The following is a 20649-nucleotide window of genomic DNA, read 5'->3' on the forward strand; positions in this document are numbered from 1 at the left end:
TAAACACAGTTACATACTGAGGTAGGGAGGTTAGTGATCATGTTTTATATTCAAAACAGTTTCACACTGAGGGTGGGAGGTTAGTGATCATGTTTTATATTAAACACAGTTACACACTGAGGTAGAGAGGTTAGTGATCATGTTTTATATTAAACACAGTTACACACTGAGGTAGAGAGGTTAGTGATCATGTTTTATATTAAAAACAGTTACACACTGAGGTAGAGAGGTTAGTGATCATGTTTTATATTAAAAACAGTTACACACTGAGGTAGAGAGGTTAGTGATCATGTTTTATATTAAACACCGTTACACACTGAGGTAGAGAGGTTAGTGATCATGTTTTATATTAAAAACAGTTTCACACTGCGGGTGGGAGGTTTGTGATCATGTTTTAAATGTCCCATAGGATAGTGGGGTGAAGTTGATTGACACTCTCTTGAATCTCCCGTCGTCTCCTCTCTCTCCTCCAGACCTCCGTTTGTCCCCCAGGAAGGGAGCCGGCCCTCCAGCAGCATGATGGACTACTGCTCCCCACAGCCATCGCGTCATCGTCACAACCCCGTGGACAGCATCTGCCGCAAGCTGCAGACCATCCAGTGGCGCGGTGACCGGGAGCGCAACTCGCCCTTCCAGATCCCCAAGCTGTCCTCCAGCAGCTACGACAGCCCCCAGTGCGGCCTCAGGGGCAACCTGGAGGCCATCCTGAAGAAGCGCGCCGTGCGTGGCGGAGAGGGCGGGGGGAGGGGAGAGGACGGCGCGGGGATGCTGACCCCCCAGAGGGCTTGGAGGAGCCACTCGAGTCCCTCTGCGGTCACTAGTACCACCCCGTCCGCCCACTTCTCCACCCCGGCCACCACCAGGATCCCTGCGCCGGCCAACGTCACCTTTAACATGGGCAGCGCTCGGGCAGAGAAGAGAGGCGGCGGCGGTGGTGGTACCGGTACCGGTGGACTGGCACACGGCAGGACGTGGCAGAGGTCTTGCTCCACGCCAGCCGCGGCTCAGACCAAGGACTCTTCTTCCTCTTCTTCTTCTTGCTTTACTTTCTCGCGAGAGGAAGTCCATCATTTCGCGCACCTGGAGGGCGAGAGGCCGCAGAGCCGCAGTCCGCCGCAGCTGTTGTTCGCTCCCGTAAACGACAACAACCGGACGCACGATATCCTCGCCTACAACTTCTGCCCGGCGGCGGACTCTGTGAGCCCTCTGGAGTGTGAGCTGCAGTTCCCTGCTCTGGTGGTCAAGAGGCTGTCCATGGGAGACGGAGGTAGGTGGGGAGCAGGGGTGCAGTCGTGCACACACCCGGTTACACGCCGTGTTATTAGTAGTCACTCAGGGCAGAAGTGCGCGCAATGATAAGTACCCAGCCGTTGTAGAAAGCTACCCGGCCGGCGGCCGGCACTTCTCACCTAGACTTTGCATAATAATAGGAACCTACGAGAAGGTGGGGGGCTGCTTGATCTCCATTGTTATGCATAATAATCATCTGTTCTGTGCGCAACTGAGGGTACATGTATGCGCGTGCGCGGGAGCACGCGTGCGGCGTGTCACCAGTTCCCATATTACGACTGCACCACTGGTGGGGAGGGAGGAGGAGATGTTGTATTTAGGGACCACCGATCCAACATTTTCAGTCCCAATCCAGATACCTGGGCTTTGGGTATCGGCTGATGCTGCGTTCCGATCCATTACATTTAATGGGGTCATTGGGGTCAACTTTTTGGGACGTTAGCTTATTTGCCATCTACCCTGGAGTTAGACCAGCAGATGCATACCCCTTTCTTCTCTGTGCATGCATTAGGCTTAGGGAACAGCCGCACCGTTAGCCTAGCTTAGCGGCATTCACTGGAAGTAGGTGTGCCAGTGTAGCCTAGTTCCCAACAGTCACGAAATACACTCCAAATACAACTCTAAAAAGTCCCTGTAAACATGTTGTGACCTGTGTATTTACCACGTGGAGAAATAACTATTTTCTATTGACATTTTAGTTTTCTAAGCAGATACTGAACTATTTTTTGCCGAACCACTCGCCTCAAAAGCCCCGTTCTTCAAAAAGCAACAGGGCTTTTGAGGTGATGAAATCGGCAAAAAATTGTTCAGAGTATATATCTGCTCAGGAAACTAAAATGTCTCCATGTGGTAAATACAGGAACGTAAATACAGGAACGTTTTAGAGTTGTATTTCATGACTGTTGGGAACTAGGCTACACTGGCACACCTACTTCCAGTGAATGACGCTAAGCTAGGCTAACGGTGCGGCTGTTCCCTAAGCCTAATGCATGAACAGAGAAGAAAAGAATAATAATAATAACTTTATTTGTATAGCACTTTTCATACAGAGGTTGCAGTTCAAAGTGCTTCACAACAGTAAAAAATACAGGCATAAGCGAGCATAAAAAGATATACAGGTAGAATCACAGTGTTTCACATTAGGATCTAGCATCCCAATAGGCTCACCGCTTACAGTTTTCAGTAACACAAACACAAATAGTTTAAAATGATTCCGTTTAAAAATAGTCAAAAAATTATAAAATAGAACGGACATAAAAAATACAGGCATGAGCGAGCATAGCAAGGTATGGCAAATCAGTGTTTCACATTAGGATCTAGCATCCTAATAGGCCAGGGGTGGCCAACCAGTCAGAGACTAAGAGCCACAAAAAAATTACTGTGGTACCACAAAGAGCCACACCATATACCAGCGTTTCTCAACCTTTTTTTTCAGTCACGGCACCCTTCATGTGTTTATAGGTCTCACCCTCTGGCCTCTGAAGTTGCTAATGTCTTTTTTATTTGGGCCTCACAGGGTTAAAAGTACCCTGTGAGACCCACTGTTGCAAAATTACAAAATCACTTTTAGCCATTTAAAAAAATTATGTTTATTTAAAAAATGTTAAAGGGGAACTATTTTACTATTTCTTTCACTATTTGGGCACTTTTACACAATTCCTGTGAGTCTATGGAACACCTAGGTTTTTTTCAAAAAAAATGCATTGTTTTGTATTTCTTTTTTTTTCTTTATTGGTCTTTTTCCCCCTCCATTTTTCCTCCGATTTTTCTCCCATCCCAATGTTAGTCGTATGCCAATTCCCAGTCCCTTCCTGATCGCTGCGCACTTACCCCCCACAGTCAGATCATCTGGGAGAGTGGAGGCTACCACGTGCTTCCTCCGACACACGTCCAGCCAATCACCGCTTCTTTTCACCTGGCAGCGCGGATTCTCATTGAGAGGGTGTAGCGTGTGGGAGGACCACACTATCCCCCTCACGTCCAATCCGCGCTTAGCAGGCGCCCCGACCGAACTGTAGGAGTCGCTGTTTATAACGACCCGGACCCACCCCGCCAGCTTCTCCCACCCTCTGATACAGCCAATTGTATCAGTGCAGACGGCCAGCCAAGCTGTTATGGATGGAAGAGCCGCACATTGACGGGCAAAGAGCCGCATGCGGCTCGCGAGCCGCGGGTTGGCCACCCCTGTAATAGGCTCTCTATTCAGTAATACAAATAATCAGTGTTTCACATTTGGATCTAGCAAATAATAAAAATAGTTTAAAATGATTCAGTTTAAAAATAGTCATCAGTAAGAAGTAAAAAGTGCAATAACCGACACATTAATTTGATAGGCAGTGTATAAGAGTAGGCAGGGTAAGAATAGTGCAGTTAAATACAAGTTGTGTCAGGATATCCCTGATGTTTCCTCTTGCCACTAGGTGGTAGCAGATATCTATCAGTGAAATGCCTGAGCAAAGAGATTTTAAGCTTTTTTTTAAGCTAGGGATGCCCCGATCGATCGGCCACCGATCGTTATCGGCTGATATTCAGTATAAATATGCGATCGGTGATCGGTGATAATGTTTTATTTTCACAGATCGTCAAACCCGATCACTCGCTGTCGCTGAGTTCTGTCTCAGACACCGGTGGTGCGGCGTCTGCTCTCGAGTCCAGCCCCTCCCGCACGCATGTAAACACGGGTCTAGTCTAGTGAGACACGGGAGGACTGCGTGGCGTGGCGGCATCTCCCTGAGCTAACGTTAGCTTAGCTACCGTTACAAAATGACCCAGTCAACTATTCACTTTAAGTTTAATACATGATGAGGCATTGTCTAACCGAACGGTATCTAGCCGGCCAGCTACCGATAGCTCCTGACATCAACAAACGCCGGCTCTAGCAAGTATAGTAGGTAGGTATGATACCTGTTAGCTGTTAGCTGTTAGCTCACGTTAGCGCAAGTTAGTTCACTGTTAAAAACGAAATGTCCCATTGAACTAAATAATTCACTGAGGCGTTGTATTAACGTTATATATCCGGCTAGCAGTAGCTACAGATAGCTCCTGATATCAATGTCTTATAACACTGATTCAATGCGTATACGAGCTGAGGGCTTGCTGAGCACAGTTAAGTAACGTTATACCAATAGGTCCAGGTGCAGCGCCGGAGAATCCTGGCCGTAGCTCGAGGCTACTCGAATATAGGTCCAGCTGCAGCTCCGGAGAATCCTGGCTGTAGCTGGAGGCTACTAGAGTACACACAGACAGTGGAGCTTGTTGCGTGGTGGCGATGTCTCGCAGATAATACAAGTACAAGTCTAATTATATAATATATATATTTTATAAAAAAAAATAAAAAAAATTATATATATTTTTTTAATTTCTTTTAATCAAAAACGATCGGTATCAGATCGGTATCGGCCGATATGGCTCACAACGATCGGTGATCGTATCGGTGGCAAAAAACGTGATCGGGGCATCCCTAATTATAGCCTATAGCAGTGGTCTGCAATAGGCGGCGAAATTGGCCCGCCAGCAATGATATCTGGCTCGTCAAATTATTTAAAAAAATATCGATATTAAATTAGCCATTGTTTTTATTTCTGGTCCGCCCAATACAATGGCTTGGAAAAAATGTGGCCCGAGGCCAAACTTAATTGCTGACCCCTGGCCTATAGCTTAGTAGCACCGGGGCTCCCCAGGGAACGGTCATCTCACCAGTCCTGTTCACTCTGTACACCGACGACTGGAGCGGCTCAGACCCTGAGATGCTCTTCATCAAATACTCTGATGACACAGTCATCGTTGACGCCACCAACTCCAATGACCGCATCATTGGAGAAATGAACAGGTTCGCAGAGTGGTGTAAGAACAACTTCCTGGACATAAACCCCAGCAAAACAAAGGAACTGCTGGTGGACTTCAGGCGTGACCCCACAACTCTCCCGGCTCTGGAGATAAATGGCCAGAAAATAGAGCGCGTTGAGGAGTATAAATATCTTGGCACCACCAAGCTCACCTTCAAGACCAACACAGATAACATCCACTCTTAAGTGCCAACAGCGACTGTTCTTCCTCAGGAAGATGAGGAAGCTTCAGGTGCGACCATCAACCCTGCAGGCTTTCTACAACTCCTTTGTGGAATCGATAATGTCCTTTAACATCACATCATGGTTTGGAGTGATGCGTGCCATCAACCGGAAACCTCTCGACAGGGTCGTTAAGATCAGCGGCAAGATAATTGGGAAGGACTCGGCAGCATCCACAAGAAACGGACAGTTAAAAAGGCCTCCCAAATAGTTGAGGACAACACACACACCCTTCACACCCATTACAAACTAATGCCCTCAGGCCGTCGATACAGAGCTTCATCACTGAATAAAAGGGGATTACCGTAATCTTCGGACTATAAGGTGCACCGGAGTATAAGCCGCAGCCGCAGACTGATGTGTACATATATAAGCCGCACTGGACTATAAGCCGCAGGTGTTTTAATGTTTAATTACCATATGTAAGGATATGTAAGGATTCATGCACAGAGGGGATTGTCGGGAAAGAGATGGCTGTTTGAGGAAGCTCCCATTTATTAACATACAGTATGGCGCGGACCGGCCATAGCTCGGTACACACTGCGGCCGGCTAGCGTGATGATAGCTGAATCTGGTGTGCTAGAGTCCATCCATGATTCTGTGAAAATCATACAGCAGCAGTCTGCTAAGTTTCTCTTGAGTAGTGAGTCGCAAGCGGATTTCATCCATCTTGTTCCGAATGGAGCGGGCGTTTGTTAGGAAGAGTGTGTCGGCAACGGTGGCTTGACTGGAGTAGCCGTTCGCCTACTGTAGCATTGATGCCGGCCCGCTTGCCTCGCTCCTGCTTCCGTTCACAGCGTCTTCTTCTCCGCTTGTCTGTCGCGGCAGGAGCCTCGCTTGGAGGTCCCCTAGTGGCCGTTAGCTGTAAAAAAATCCATAGATTAGCCGCACCGTTGTATAAGCCGCAGGGTCGAAAAATGGGGAAAAAAGGCGCGGCTCATAGTCTGAAAATTACGGTAGGTAGCTTCGTGCCAACCTCCATCTGACTGCTGAACACCTAGGTCTGGTGGAGGCCGGACTGCCCCCCCCCCCCCCCCCCCCCCCCAACGACTTTGGACTACTTAAAATAGACTCTCCCTTCCACCTGATGGACATATACTATGTACCTGTACTACCATTATTTATTATTTATATACATACAGAACTGCTCCACATGGTTTTTAATATATCATGCTTTAAGTACTGTAGTTTTAATGTAGTTGGTGTTTTTTTTATATAGTGGTCTTTTTATTGTAGTTTTAACAATTTTTTTATATAGGGTCTATGTAATGTGACTGTATGTTTGTATTTGCACAAATGAAGTTCCGAAAGGAAAATAAAGTAATTTGAAGTTGAAGTATATCAGAGCTTGTCCTGATGGTGTACACTTGCCCACTTTAAAATAATTAATGCTTTATTGCCATAAAAATCATCAGTTGCTAAGAATTTATTCAGTTCCCATCAGATGTTCCCATCAGTCTGGAGAATATAGATCTGTAGATGTAATTCATCAGTCTGGAGAATATAGATCTGTAGATGTAATTCATCAGTCTGGAGAATATAGATCTGTAGATGTAATTCATCAGTCTGGAGAATATAGATCTGTAGATGTAATTCATCAGTCTGGAGAATATAGATCTGTAGATTTCCCCATCAGTCTGGAGAATATAGATCTGTAGATGTAATCCATCCGTCTGGAGAATATAGATCTGTAGATTTCCCCATCAGTCTGGAGAATATAGATCTGTAGATGTAATCCATCCGTCTGGAGAATATAGATCTGTAGATGTTCCCATCAGTCTGGACAATATAGATCTGTAGATGTTCCCATCTTTCTGGAGAACATCAGTCCATGGAGCCAAAATCACCTCTATCTCAGGGCCCATGTTCCTGTAAAAGGACCAGAGGAACTTCAGACATCTATCATCACACTTGATGAGTAATTAAGCATTACATCACGTGCAGGAGTGGGTTGTGACAATTAGACCATGCCTAGGGGTGGTCGTTAGAAGGCATGGTCTAATTGTCACAACCCACGACTGCGTGTGGTGTAATGGCTTTTATACAACTGGCACATTCATCCAACCTTATTGCTATATTGCTATACAATAAACACACATTAATTGAAGATTTATTGAAAAAAACATCCGCCAGAAAAAGTAGTTCCCAAAAAAAAGAGAAGTTGCCTCCATGTGGAAGCAGCTCGGAAGTGCATCCAACTGTTCTCAGTAGGACATCCAACAAACTAACACATCCAACTGTCTTTCAACTAGGCATCCAACAAACTAAGACATCCAACTGTTCTCAGTAGGACATCCAACAAACTAACACATCTAACTGTCTTTCAACTAGGCATCCAACAAACTAAGACATCCAACTGTCTTTCTACTAGACATCCAGCAAACTAACACATCCAACTTTTCTTTAGTTTTTAACCTACTTTCTATAGAACTTCATTCTTAGATGCTTCTATAGAAAGTAGGTAAAACAAATAAAAAAAAGTTTTCTTTGCCCTATAAGATTTTTCTTTAAACCTTTCTTTCTATAGAAGCAGCTGGGAGGTGCACTGTTTTAAGTGAGCGTGGGTTATTGAATTGATTGATTGATTAGGCCCTCTTTCGAAGTTGGTTAGAGTTTGGAATCAGGGCTGATGGTTTATCGCCCTGCTCTAAAGACAAACTTTAACCTTAACCAACTTCGAAAGAGGGCCTAAACTTAACCAGTTGGAAACAAGGCTGCTTCTATAGAAAGTAGGTAAAAAAAAAAAAAAAATGCAATCAATCAATTCGTGCGATTTTTATTTTGTTCCACAATGACTCATGACCCATCATGATCAATTACATCATCCAACATTGTTTAAGCAACTAAGACATTCGCCGTGACAGATCGTTTTTCATTTAGTCTTTATGACCCTATCACCATTATCCTTTCGTAATGTTTCCTGTCCAGCTTGTCCGCCATCTTGCTTTCATCCCTAAAACCACGAACGGCGCATTGATAGTAATGCGGTTGTGGGCGGGTCCTGGGACCAAGAGCGTTGGGTTATGAAAAATACCCACGTGTAAGTTGACTGTTTCAGCCAATCAGAATCGAGAAATTTGCATGCCGTTGTATAAAGACAAACTCTAACCATAACCAACTTCGAAAGAGGGCCTAAACTTAACCAGTTGGAAACCAGGCGGACAGTAATAAAATTTGCTGTTTCCAACTGGTTAAGTTTAGGCCCTCTTTCGAAGTTGGTTAAGGTTAGAGTTTGGAATCAGGGCTGGTGGTCTATTGCCCTGCTCTAAAGACAAACTCTAACTAGGGATGCCCCGATCGATCGGCCACCGATCGTTATCGGCCAATAATCAGTATAAATATGCGATCGGTGATAATGCTTTATTTTCGCCGATCGTCAAAACCGATCTCACTCGCTGAGTTCTGTCTCAGACACCGGGAGCTGCACACAGTGCTGCGGCATCTGCTCCTCCTCCAGCCCCTCCCGCACGCATGTAAACACGGGTCTAGTCTAGTCTAGTGGGATGGGACCTCCCTGAGCTAACGTTAGCTACCGTTACAAAATGACCCAGTCAACTATTCACTTTTAGTTTAATACATGATGAGGCATTGTCTAACCGAACGGTATCTAGCCGGCTAGCTACTGATGGCTCCTGATATCAACAAATGCTCCAGTAAGTCTAGTAGTGCATGTTGATACCTCCGTTAGCTCACGTTAGCTGACGTTAGTTCACTGTTCAAAACGAAATGTCCCATTGAACTAAATAGTTCACTGAGGCGTTGTATTAACGTTATATAGCCGGCTAGCAGTAGCTACAGATAGCTCCTGATATCAATGTCTTATAACACTGATTCGATGCGTATTCGAGCTGAGGGCATGTTGTTGAATGTGATCAATAGGGTCCAGCTGCAGCTCTGGAGAATCCTGGCCGTAGCTGGAGGCTACTCGAGTATAGGGTCCAGCTGCAGCTCCGGAGAATCCTGGCCGTAGCTGGAGGCTACTCGAGTACACACAGACAGTGGAGCTTGTTGCGTGGTGGCGATGTCTCGCAGATAATACAAGTACAAGTCTAATTATATAATATGTATATTTTATAAAAAAATAAAAATAAAAAATGTATATAAAATAATTAAAAAAAAAATTTTATCAAAAACGATCGGTATCGGTATCGGCCGATATGGCTCACGACGATCGGTGATCGGTATCGGTGGCAAAAAACGTGATCAGGGCATCCCTAACTCTAACCTTAACCAACTTCGAAAGAGGGCCTAAACTTAACCAGTTGGAAACAAGGCTGCTTCTATAGAAAGTAGGTACAAATAATTTTTTTAATTTTTTTTGCAATTAATCAATCAATCAATCAATTCTCATGACTCATCAATTACATCATCCAACATTGTTTAAGCAACTAAGACATTCGCCGTGACAGAATCGTTTTCCATTTAGTCTTTATGACCCTATCACCATATCCTTTCGTAACGTTTACTGTCCGCCATCTTGCTTGCATTTCTAAAAACTCGCACGGCGGAGTGATAGTAATTCGGTTGTGGGCGGGTCCTGGGACCAAGAGTGTGGGGTTATTATTAGAAATACCCACGTGTAACTTGACTGTTTCAGCCAATCAGAATCGAGAAATGTGCATGCCGTTGTATAAAGGAACTTCATACATCTATCATCACACTTCATGAGTAAAGGAACTTCAGACGTCTATCATCACACTTCATGAGTAAAGGAACTTCAGACATCTATCATCACACTTCATGAGTAAAGGAGCTTCATACATCTATCATCACACTTCATGAGTAAAGGAACTTCAGACGTCTATCATCACACTTCATGAGTAAAGGAACTTCAGACATCTATCATCACACTTCATGAGTAAAGGAGCTTCAGACATCTATCATCACACTTCATGAGTAAAGGAGCTTCAGACGTCTATCATCACACTTCATGAGTAAAGTAACTTCAGACATCTATCATCACACTTCATGAGTAAAGGAGCTTCAGACATCTATCATCACACTTCATGAGTAAAGGAGCTTCAGACGTCTATCATCACACTTCATGAGTAAAGGAGCTTCAGACATCTATCATCACACTTCATGAGTAAAGGAGCTTCAGACGTCTATCATCACACTTCATGAGTAAAGGAGCTTCAGACATCTATCATCACACTTCATGAGTAAAGGAGCTTCAGACGTCTATCATCACACTTCATGAGTAAAGGAGCTTCAGACATCTATCATCACACTTCATGAGTAAAGGAACTTCAGACATCTATCTTCACACTTCATGAGTAAAGGACCTTCAGACATCTATCATCACACTTCATGAGTAAAGGAACTTCAGACATCTATCATCACACTTAATGAGTAAAGGAACTTCAGACATCTATCATCACACTTAATGAGTAAAGGAACTTCAGACATCTATCATCACACTTCATGAGTAAAGGAACTTCAGACATCTATCATCACACTTCATGAGTAAAGGAACTTCAGACATCTATCATCACACTTCATGAATAAAGGAACTTCAGACATCTATCATCACACTTCATGAGTAAAGGAACTTCAGACATCTATCATCACACTTCATGAGTAAAGGAACTTCAGACATCTATCATCACACTTCATGAGTAAAGTAACTTCAGACGTCTATCATCACACTTCATGAGTAAAGGAACTTCAGACGTCTATCATCACACTTCATGAGTAAAGGACCTTCAGACATCTATCATCACACTTCATGAGTAAAGGACCTTCAGACATCTATCATCACACTTCATGAGTAAAGAAACTTCAGACATCTATCATCACACTTCATGAGTAAAGGACCTTCAGACATCTATCATCACACTTCATGAGTAAAGGACCTTCAGACATCTATCATCACACTTCATGAGTAAAGAAACTTCAGACATCTATCTTCACACTTCATGAGTAAAGAAACTTCAGACATCTATCTTCACACTTCATGAGTAAAGGAACTTCAGACGTCTATCATCACACTTCATGAGTAAAGGACCTTCAGACATCTATCATCACACTTCATGAGTAAAGAAACTTCAGACATCTATCTTCACACTTCATGAGTAAAGAAACTTCAGACATCTATCTTCACACTTCATGAGTAAAGAAACTTCAGACATCTATCTTCACACTTCATGAGTAAAGAAACTTCAGACATCTATCTTCACACTTCATGAGTAAAGGACCTTCAGACATCTATCATCACACTTCATGAGTAAAGGACCTTCAGACATCTATCATCACACTTCATGAGTAAAGAAACTTCAGACATCTATCTTCACACTTCATGAGTAAAGAAACTTCAGACATCTATCTTCACACTTCATGAGTAAAGGAACTTCAGACGTCTATCATCACACTTCATGAGTAAAGGACCTTCAGACATCTATCATCACACTTCATGAGTAAAGAAACTTCAGACATCTATCTTCACACTTCATGAGTAAAGAAACTTCAGACATCTATCTTCACACTTCATGAGTAAAGAAACTTCAGACATCTATCTTCACACTTCATGAGTAAAGAAACTTCAGACATCTATCTTCACACTTCATGAGTAAAGGACCTTCAGACATCTATCATCACACTTCATGAGTAAAGGACCTTCAGACATCTATCATCACACTTCATGAGTAAAGAAACTTCAGACATCTATCTTCACACTTCATGAGTAAAGAAACTTCAGACATCTATCTTCACACTTCATGAGTAAAGGAACTTCAGACGTCTATCATCACACTTCATGAATAAAGAAACTTCAGACATCTATCTTCACACTTCATGAATAAAGAAACTTCAGACATCTATCTTCACACTTCATGAATAAAGAAACTTCAGACATCTATCTTCACACTTCATGAATAAAGAAACTTCAGACATCTATCTTCACACTTCATGAATAAAGAAACTTCAGACATCTATCATCACACTTCATGAGTAAAGTAACTTCAGACATCTATCATCACACTTCATGAGTAAAGTAACTTCAGACATCTATCATCACACTTCATGAGTAAAGTAACTTCAGACATCTATCATCACACTTCATGAGTAAAGGAGTATAATGCTGGTTTTGAGCTGTGTTTTTTTTTGTTTTTCCTAATCTTCTACTCGGTGCTAGGCCTAGAGGAAAACCTACTGTATCATGCGCTTGATCCTTATCTAACTTTAACGTGTGTGTGTGTGTGTGCGTGTGTGTGTGTGTGTGTGTGTGTGTGTGTGTGTGTAGGATCAGCGCTGTCCTCAGAGTTCAGGAAGGAGATTATGGCCGAGGTTAGTCTAATCTGCGAGGAGGATCTGCTGGACACCATCTTTCACGCCTGTGACACCCAGCGCAGAGGTACACTACACACACACACACAGACCAGGCTGCAGAAACAAATTAGTGGGGGGGCATAAAATTTTCTCGGGGGGGCACAATGGTTTTTCAACACAGGTTCCCTTTTATACGTTTCAGCTGGGACAACGGTGCTGTGGCTTGCTTGGCGCTGCCCATGGTGCTGAACTAAACAGCAGAGAGGCAATTGAAAAATCAAATTTCTCTATCTTAAGAACATTCACTTATACAAAAACAGACTGAACGGATATATATAACAGACCTGCTGGGGCAGCGGACTGAGAGCAGGGGACACAGACAGGCTGGATAAGATGGTCAGGAAGGCCAGTAGCGTGGTTGGGGTGGAGCTGGACGCCCTAGCGAGGGTGGCGGAGAGGAGGAACCTTGCTAAGCTCCAGGCCATCAGGGAAAACCCCTCCCACCCACTATACACAGACTTGGCTGACAGGAGGAGCATGTATTGTTATAGGCTCACACTACCTAAATGCAGCACTGAACGGCACAGGAAGTCCTTCATTCCGACAGCCATCAGACTATACAATATCACTGTGCCTCACTGCATCACTGAGCACAGAGTGACAGTTACCATCTTCCTGGACTCTTACTTTTTAAACAGCACTGTGCAATATTACACCTACTGTAGACTTCAGTATATTTTTACTGTATTTATTTACTGTATCTTTTATTCTATTTTTATTCTATTTCATTTTATTCTATTCTTAGGCCATTTGTTTTGTTATTCTTATTCGTGACTTGTTCTGTCTAAATGTTTAATGTTGAGTGATTTGCAGTGTCAAATTTCCCTCAGGGTAATACATTTCTATTCTATTCTATTCTATATCTTTGAAAAGTCTCCATTTATTCAACACTTCTGAATTCACTGACAAACTGAACTGACAAAAATAAGGTGCATAAAAAAGCAAACAAAATTCCTCCACATTCCTTCACCATCATTAGTAGAGCGGCAAGCGGCGTTTGGGGACAGAGTGAAATCTTCTTAAAACACTGCCCCTCCACTCATTCCTGAACTCAAGTCCTTCTCAAATGCCAACTGAATTAAATTGGCCTTGCGTTGATGAAGCATACTAAGGCGATGTTCTGTAAAGATGTTCTTGAGGGTAGAAAACGAATTCTCACAGAGTGCCGTGCTAGCTTCAGTAGTGTTGTTGTTGACATCAGTGCCCACTAGGGCTGTTCCCGACTAAGCATTTGGATAGTCGACTTTGATTGACAAAAAAAAAAAAAAAATGCAGGGTGGGCACAGCTGACTCAGTGAGCGGGCCAGGCCCCCCAATGCCCGCCCATGGCGCCGGGTCTGCACACACACACACACACACACACACACACACCCACCCAGCGCAGAGGTACACTACACTACACACACACACACCCAGTGCAGAGGTACACTACACTACACACACACACACCCAGCGCAGAGGTACACTACACACACACACACACACATCCTGTGACACCCAGCGCAGAGGTACACTACACTACACACACACACACCCAGCGCATAGGTACACTACACAAACACACATCCCAGTGTTTTCATCATTTTCATGAGACTATAAGCACATTTTATCAGTTAATGTTCTGTTTGGCAAGATCACTGTTTGTGTCACTGTCTTGAATTGTGACTTATTTATGTGGTTGGGAATTGTTTTTGCACATTTTTGTTGCTGCTTTTAAAAGCGTTTACATTTTATACATTTTAGAACGGAACTAGGCTATGCACATCCTGGTCCAAGAATAAGATGACCAGTGAAGAGACTAGATTAGATTCCACATATGACGTATATATTGACATGACGGCCAGAGCCTGGTGAAAAAGAATTTGAAGGATTTAATTCCAAAACGCATCATATCCATTTTGAAAGAAAATTGTTGCCTGAAATATATTCCTCGACATTTACTCGTATTACAATTATTGAATTAAGGTCGCATTCATACCAGAGCTGTTTGGTCCGCTTTAAACGCACCAGAGTTCGTTTCCTCGGATAGCTTGGTTTGGGGTGGTGTGAAAGCTCATGTAGGTCGCTTTCACATATAGTTTGGTGGACTTGTGCGATTCGGGGGTGAAGTTGCAACATTGTTGCATTCTTCATTTGGTTCGGTTTGCTTTCACACTGCAATTTGTCAAGTGCACCAAACTTTCTGAACAATGTCACGCGCTCGTCTATTGGATATATAGAATCCCCAAAACAGGCTTCGGGGACAGCTCTACAGCGCACATACATACACACCACATTATTCTGCGAAGCAGCCCAGCGCACACACACACATACACACACATACACACACACACACACACACACCACATTATTCTGCGAAGCAGCCCAGCACACATACATTATTCTCGTATATTGCTGAAATGCTGACGCAGTTTTTTTTACTTTGATGTGACATTGTTCGATTGAAGCTCATTGCCATCATTCTCTCGCTAAACAACTTGTACACCTCGTTGTTTTTGTGAGTGGCCACAAGCAGTTGTTTAATTAGCTCGTCTGACCATATTTCTATCGGGGCTTTTATCCCCTCATTCACCCACGTCTGTCCACGAGACATGTTCCACGCGTGCTTGTTTTGCAGTGCGCGCCGCTGTGTTTGTTTTTGTTTCCTTCTCCCCAAAAATGCACAGTTTATCGGGTCACTTCCTATATTTGGTCTTGCGTTTGGTCCGATGAGCATTCACACCACAAAAGTACGCACCAGGCTTCACTTGGAAGCGAACCGAGACCTACGTTTTCAGGCGGACCAGAGTTCGCTTTTTTGGTCCGCACCAGAGTTTGAATGAGCTTTCACACCACCCCAAACCAAGCGGACTATCCGAGGAAATGAACTCTGGTGCGTTTGAAGCGGACCAAACGGCTCTGGTGTGAATGTAATACTCAGTAGTGAGTTTTATTTGTAATTGCCTAGGGATATGAGAATGGACCTATCAAGCCTGCCTTCTTTTCCTAATCCTCCAATCACAACTGTTGCTTCCCATTTTGTGGACTGTTTCAAAGCTTCAACAGTAATTATCAGCGAATAATTGAAGCTAAATGAGAACTGTATGATAGTTTTCTGAAAGTTCTCATGATTTAATGAGATATAAATAAATAAATAAATAATGATTTAATTTTGGGACTAAAAACAAAGAAAACTAAGTAGTCGAATAGTGATTTTAGCGTGGATTACAATCAGCAATTGATGCTTCAAACCATTACCATCAGCGATCGAAGCTTCAAAGCATTTGGGTCAGCCCTACTGATAACCAATAATACATTTTCTGTTATGGCTGATAACCAACAATATTGACTAATCTATAGGATTTGGTCTGTACCGGTATATAAAAAGTTATAATATAATCCAAATTTGTATATTATGCAGAAGAATCGTTGAAAAATGGCATTTGTTTTTAATAAGTCACATGGTTTTACTTCGAGTGGATTTTATCGTCTTGAGGAAAGGAGTTTGGTGCTTTTGTTTTTTCAGAAGCAGGATGTATCTTCTGTGGTTTTCAGAACGATGGTTATATTCAGGAGTAGCTGATCTCTAAAAGAGATAGGTACGGTGTGTGGTAAACTCATGGGGGGAAATGGGGTTTCCCTGACTTTTAGAGCTTTAGGCGGTAACATCACCAGTTTAATGGGTTTTGCACAGTGTTGTGTGGGTTAGAAAGAAAAACTGCTTTGTGGAGTTTCAGTGTTTTTAAACCTGCTTTGGGTGCTCTGTGGAGTGTTTCAGTGTTTTTAAACCTGCTCTGGGGGCTCTGTGGAGTGTTTCAGTGTTTTTAAACCTGCTCTGGGGGCTCTGTGGAGTGTTTCAGTGTTTTTAAACCTGCTCTGGGGGCTCTGTGGAGTGTTTCAGTGTTTTTAAACCTGCTCTGGGGGCTCTGTGGAGTGTTTCAGTGTTTTTAAACCTGCTCTGGGGGCTCTGTGGAGTGTTTCAGTGTTTTTAAACCTGCTCTGGGTGCTCTGTGGAGTGTTTCAGTGTTTTTAAACCTGCTTTGGGTGCTCTGTGGAGTGTTTCAGTGTTTTTAAACCTGCTTTGGGGGTTCTGGGGAGTATGAAGCACACTCAGGGGCTCATACAGAACCAAGCATTTCACCGTAAAGTACATGTATTTTATTGTGACAACTAATAAACACACTTGAACTTGAGTAGGTTTCAGTGTTTTAAATCCTGCTTTGGGTGCTTTATGGAGTATGTTTCAGTGATTATTTCAGGGCTTGTACATAGTGCATTGTGGTTAGATTTGTGTTTGTTTTATGGCTAACTAGCTTGAGCTGCAGGTATTCAGTCTAAAGAACAGCATGGCTTGTGCTGAGGAGGGATCCCACAGATCAACCACATCACTGGTAAGTAGGGACTAGAGGTCCAACATTAAATGTCTCATCCGTTTCTCTTCTGCCTCTCCTCTCTTCCTCTCTCCTGCCTGTCTCCTCTTCTCTCTTCCACCTCTCTCCTTCTCTTCCTATGTCCTCCTCTCTCCTCTCTCCTCCTCCTCCTCCTCTCTTCCTCTCTCCTGCCCGTCTCCTCTTCTCTCTTCCACCTCTCTCCTTCTCTTCCTATGTCCTCCTCTCTCCTCTCTCCTCCTCCTCCTCCTCCTCCTCTCTCCTGCCTGTCTCCACCTCTCTCCTTCTCTTCCCATGTCCTCTCTTCTCTTCCCTTCTCCGCTCTTCCTCCTCTCTCCTCTCTTTTCCACCTCTCTCCTCCTCCTCCTCCTCCTCTCTTCCTCTCTCCTGCCTGTCTCCTCTTCTCTTCCACCTATCTGCTTCTCTTCCTATGTCCTCCTCGCTTATCTTCCCTTCTCCGCTCTTCCTCCTCTCCTCTCTTTTCCACCTCTCTCCTCCTCCTCCTCCTCCTCCTCCTCCTCCTCCTCCGCTCTTCCTCCTCTCTCCTCTCTTTTCCACCTCTCCTCCTCCTCCTCCTCTCTTCCTCTCTCCTGCCTGTCTCCTCTTCTCTCTTCCACCTCTCTCCTTCTCTTCCCATGTCCTCCTCTCTTCTCTTCCTCTCTCCTGCCTGTCTCCTCTTCTCTCCTCCTCTTCTCTCCTCCTCCACCTCTCTCCTCCCTCCTCTTCCTCCTCTCTCCTCTCTCCTCCTCCTCCTCCACCTCTCTCCTCCTCCTCCTCTCTTCCCCTCTCCTGCCTGTCTCCTCTTCTCTCCTCCTCTTCTCTCCTCCTCCACCTCTCTCCTCCCTCCTCTTCCTCCTCTCTCCTCTCTCCTCCTCCTCCTCCACCTCTCTCCTCCTCCTCCTCTCTTCCCCTCTCCTGCCTGTCTCCTCTTCTCTCTTCCACCTCTCTCCTTCTCTTCCTATGTCCTCCTCGCTTCTCTTCCGCTCTCCGCTCTCCGCTCCTCTCTCCTCCTCTCTCCTCTCTCCGCTCCTCTCTCCTCCTCCTCCTCCTCCTCCTCTCTCCTCTCTCCGCTCCTCTCTCCTCCTCCTCCTCCTCCTCCTCTCTTCTTCCTCTCTCCTCTCTCCTCCTCCTCCTCCTCCTCTCTTCCCCTCTCCTGCCTGTCTCCTCTTCTCTCTTCCACCTCTCTCTTCTCTTCCTCCTCTCTCCTCTCTCCTCCACCTCTCTCCTCCTCCACCTCTCTCCTCTCCTCCTCCTCCTCCACCTCTCTCCTCCTCCTCCTCTCTTCCCCTCTCCTGCCTGTCTCCTCTTCTCTCTTCCACCTCTCTCCTTCTCTTCCTATGTCCTCCTCGCTTCTCTTCCGCTCTCCGCTCTCCGCTCCTCTCTCCTCCTCTCTCCTCTCTCCGCTCCTCTCTCCTCCTCCTCCTCCTCCTCTCTCCTCTCTCCGCTCCTCTCTCCTCCTCCTCCTCCTCCTCCTCCTCTCTTCTTCCTCTCTCCTCTCTCCTCCTCCTCCTCCTCCTCTCTTCCCCTCTCCTGCCTGTCTCCTCTTCTCTCTTCCACCTCTCTCCTTCTCTTCCCATGTCCTCCTCTCTTCTCTTCCCTTCTCCGCTCCTCTCTCCTCTCTTTTCTACCTCTATCCTCCTCCTCCTCCTCCTCTTCCTCTCTCCTGCCTGTCTCCTCTTCTCTCTTCCACCTCTCTCCTTCTCTTCCCATGTCCTCCTCTCTCCTCCTCCTCCTCCTCCTCCTCTCTTCTCTCTTTTCCACCTCTCTTCTCCTCCTCCTCCTCTCTTCCTCTCTCCTTCTCTTCCTATGTCCTCCTCTCTTCTCTTCCCTTCTCCGCTCTTCCTCCTCTCTCCTCTCTTTTCTACCTCTCTCCTCCTCCTCCTCTCTTCCTCTCTCCTGCCTGTCTCCTCTTCTCTCTTCCTCCTCTCTCCTCTCTTTTCTACCTCTCTCCTTCCTCTCTCCTCTCTCCTCCTCTCTCCTCTCTCTTCCTCCCTTCTCCCTCCTCCTCCTCCTCCACCTCTCTCCTCCTCCACCTCTCTCTCCTCTCTCCTCCTCCTCCTCCTCCTCCTCCTCCTCTCTTCCTCTCTCCTGCCTGTCTCCTCTTCTCTCTTCCACCTCTCTCTTCTCCTCCTCCTCTCTCCTCCTCCTCCTCCTCTTCTCTTCTCCTCCTCCTCCACCTCTCTCCACCTCTCTCCTCCTCTCTCCTCTCTCCTCCTCCTCCTCTCCTCCTCCTCCTCTTCCTCCTCTCTCCTCTCTCCTCTCTCCACCTCTCTCTCCTCTCTTCTCTTCCTCCTCTCTCCTCTCTCCTCCTCCTCTTCCTCCTCTCTCCTCTCTCCTCCTCCACCTCTCTCTCCTCCTCCTCCTCCTCCTCCTCCTCCTCCTCCTCCTCCTCCTCTCTTCCCCTCTCCTGCCTGTCTCCTCTTCTCTCTTCCACCTCTCTCTCCTCTCTCCTCTCTCCTCCTCCTCCTCCTCCTCCTCCTCCTCCTCCTCTCTGCTGTCCCAGGTAAAGTGTGTGTGTCTCACATCGTGGACTACCTGCGTCACACCACCAGTCGTGGCTCGGAGGACAGTGGTCTGGAGGAGCTGTGTAACATGTTGGACCCGGACCAGAAGGACGTGTCCATCGACCTGGACACCTACCACGCCATCATGAAGGAGTGGATCGAGGACCGCCGCAAGAACGGGTACTGGGACAGCAGGGTTGGGCACCGAAAACCGGTTCTAATAGGAACCGGTTCCTAACTTCTGGAAGTAACATATTTGCATTTCGATTCTTAATTTCGATTCTTTAAAAAAATAAAATTATTTTTATTTTTTAACTTTGTTAATGAATACCCTAGTTACAGTACAGCAACCAAATTAAACTGTATCGAGTCGACTGAAAATGTGAATAGTATGAAAAAAACGTAAAAAAAAAAACTCCTGCGAAATAAGCTGTGACCTGTTTTGACCTGCACTGCAAAGAATCGGAATCGAGAATCGTTTAGAACAGGAATCGATATGGAGAATCGGAATCTGAACCGGAATCATTCAAATCCAAACGATGCCCGACCCTACTGGACAGCAGACGACGCCGAGTCCGTTCACATGTTGTTCTGGATACATGCTAATATCCAGTTAAAGGTCTTAAATGAGAGATTGATGAGGAAATGGAATATTGCGAGCATCGGCATGGAAACGGAACTCGCCACAAAACCCTAATATGAGCGTATCGTATCCCAACCATCATGTTCAGGTTTCTCATAATCGGGATATATGAGCTTATTCTGGCTAGATATAGTGTTTATTATGTGCCAATTGGAATATAGTATCCTGAATGATATGGAACTATTAAAGTGCACGGAAACACACCCATTGTCACCAAGCAACGATCGAATGACATGCGATTTAGAAACTTGGTGAAAATCAATGTGTCTTAACATAGTGGGCCATAAGCAACAAAGGTTTAAAGGGGAACTATCTTATAAATGGCCTTTTTCAGTGTTTAGCATTGTTTCCTAGCTATGTGGACTTATATTAATAAGATCTATGTCTCTAATTCTCATATTGGCGCATTCTTCCAATTCTCCTCTCACAATATTCACCCTCACTGAACTGAG

General features: G+C 44.9%; 1 protein-coding gene across 1 annotated transcript in view; it reads left to right on the forward strand.

The window, feature by feature from the left end:
• Window positions 1-519: 519 nt before the first annotated feature.
• The window catches only part of lrmp (lymphoid-restricted membrane protein), a gene marked incomplete at its 5' end in the record, with an annotated part of 126931 nt that continues 106801 nt past the window's right edge, over window positions 520-20649 (forward strand). The window contains 4 exon segments of the mRNA XM_084338439.1: window positions 520-1267; window positions 12598-12708; window positions 19554-19734; window positions 19736-19750. Of these exon segments, the coding sequence (XP_084194565.1) occupies window positions 520-1267; window positions 12598-12708; window positions 19554-19734; window positions 19736-19750 (1055 nt within the window).

Source organism: Notolepis coatsorum (genome assembly GCF_963971535.1).
Source record: "Notolepis coatsorum genome assembly, contig: SUPER_15_unloc_1, whole genome shotgun sequence".
NCBI lineage: Eukaryota > Metazoa > Chordata > Actinopteri > Aulopiformes > Paralepididae > Notolepis > Notolepis coatsorum.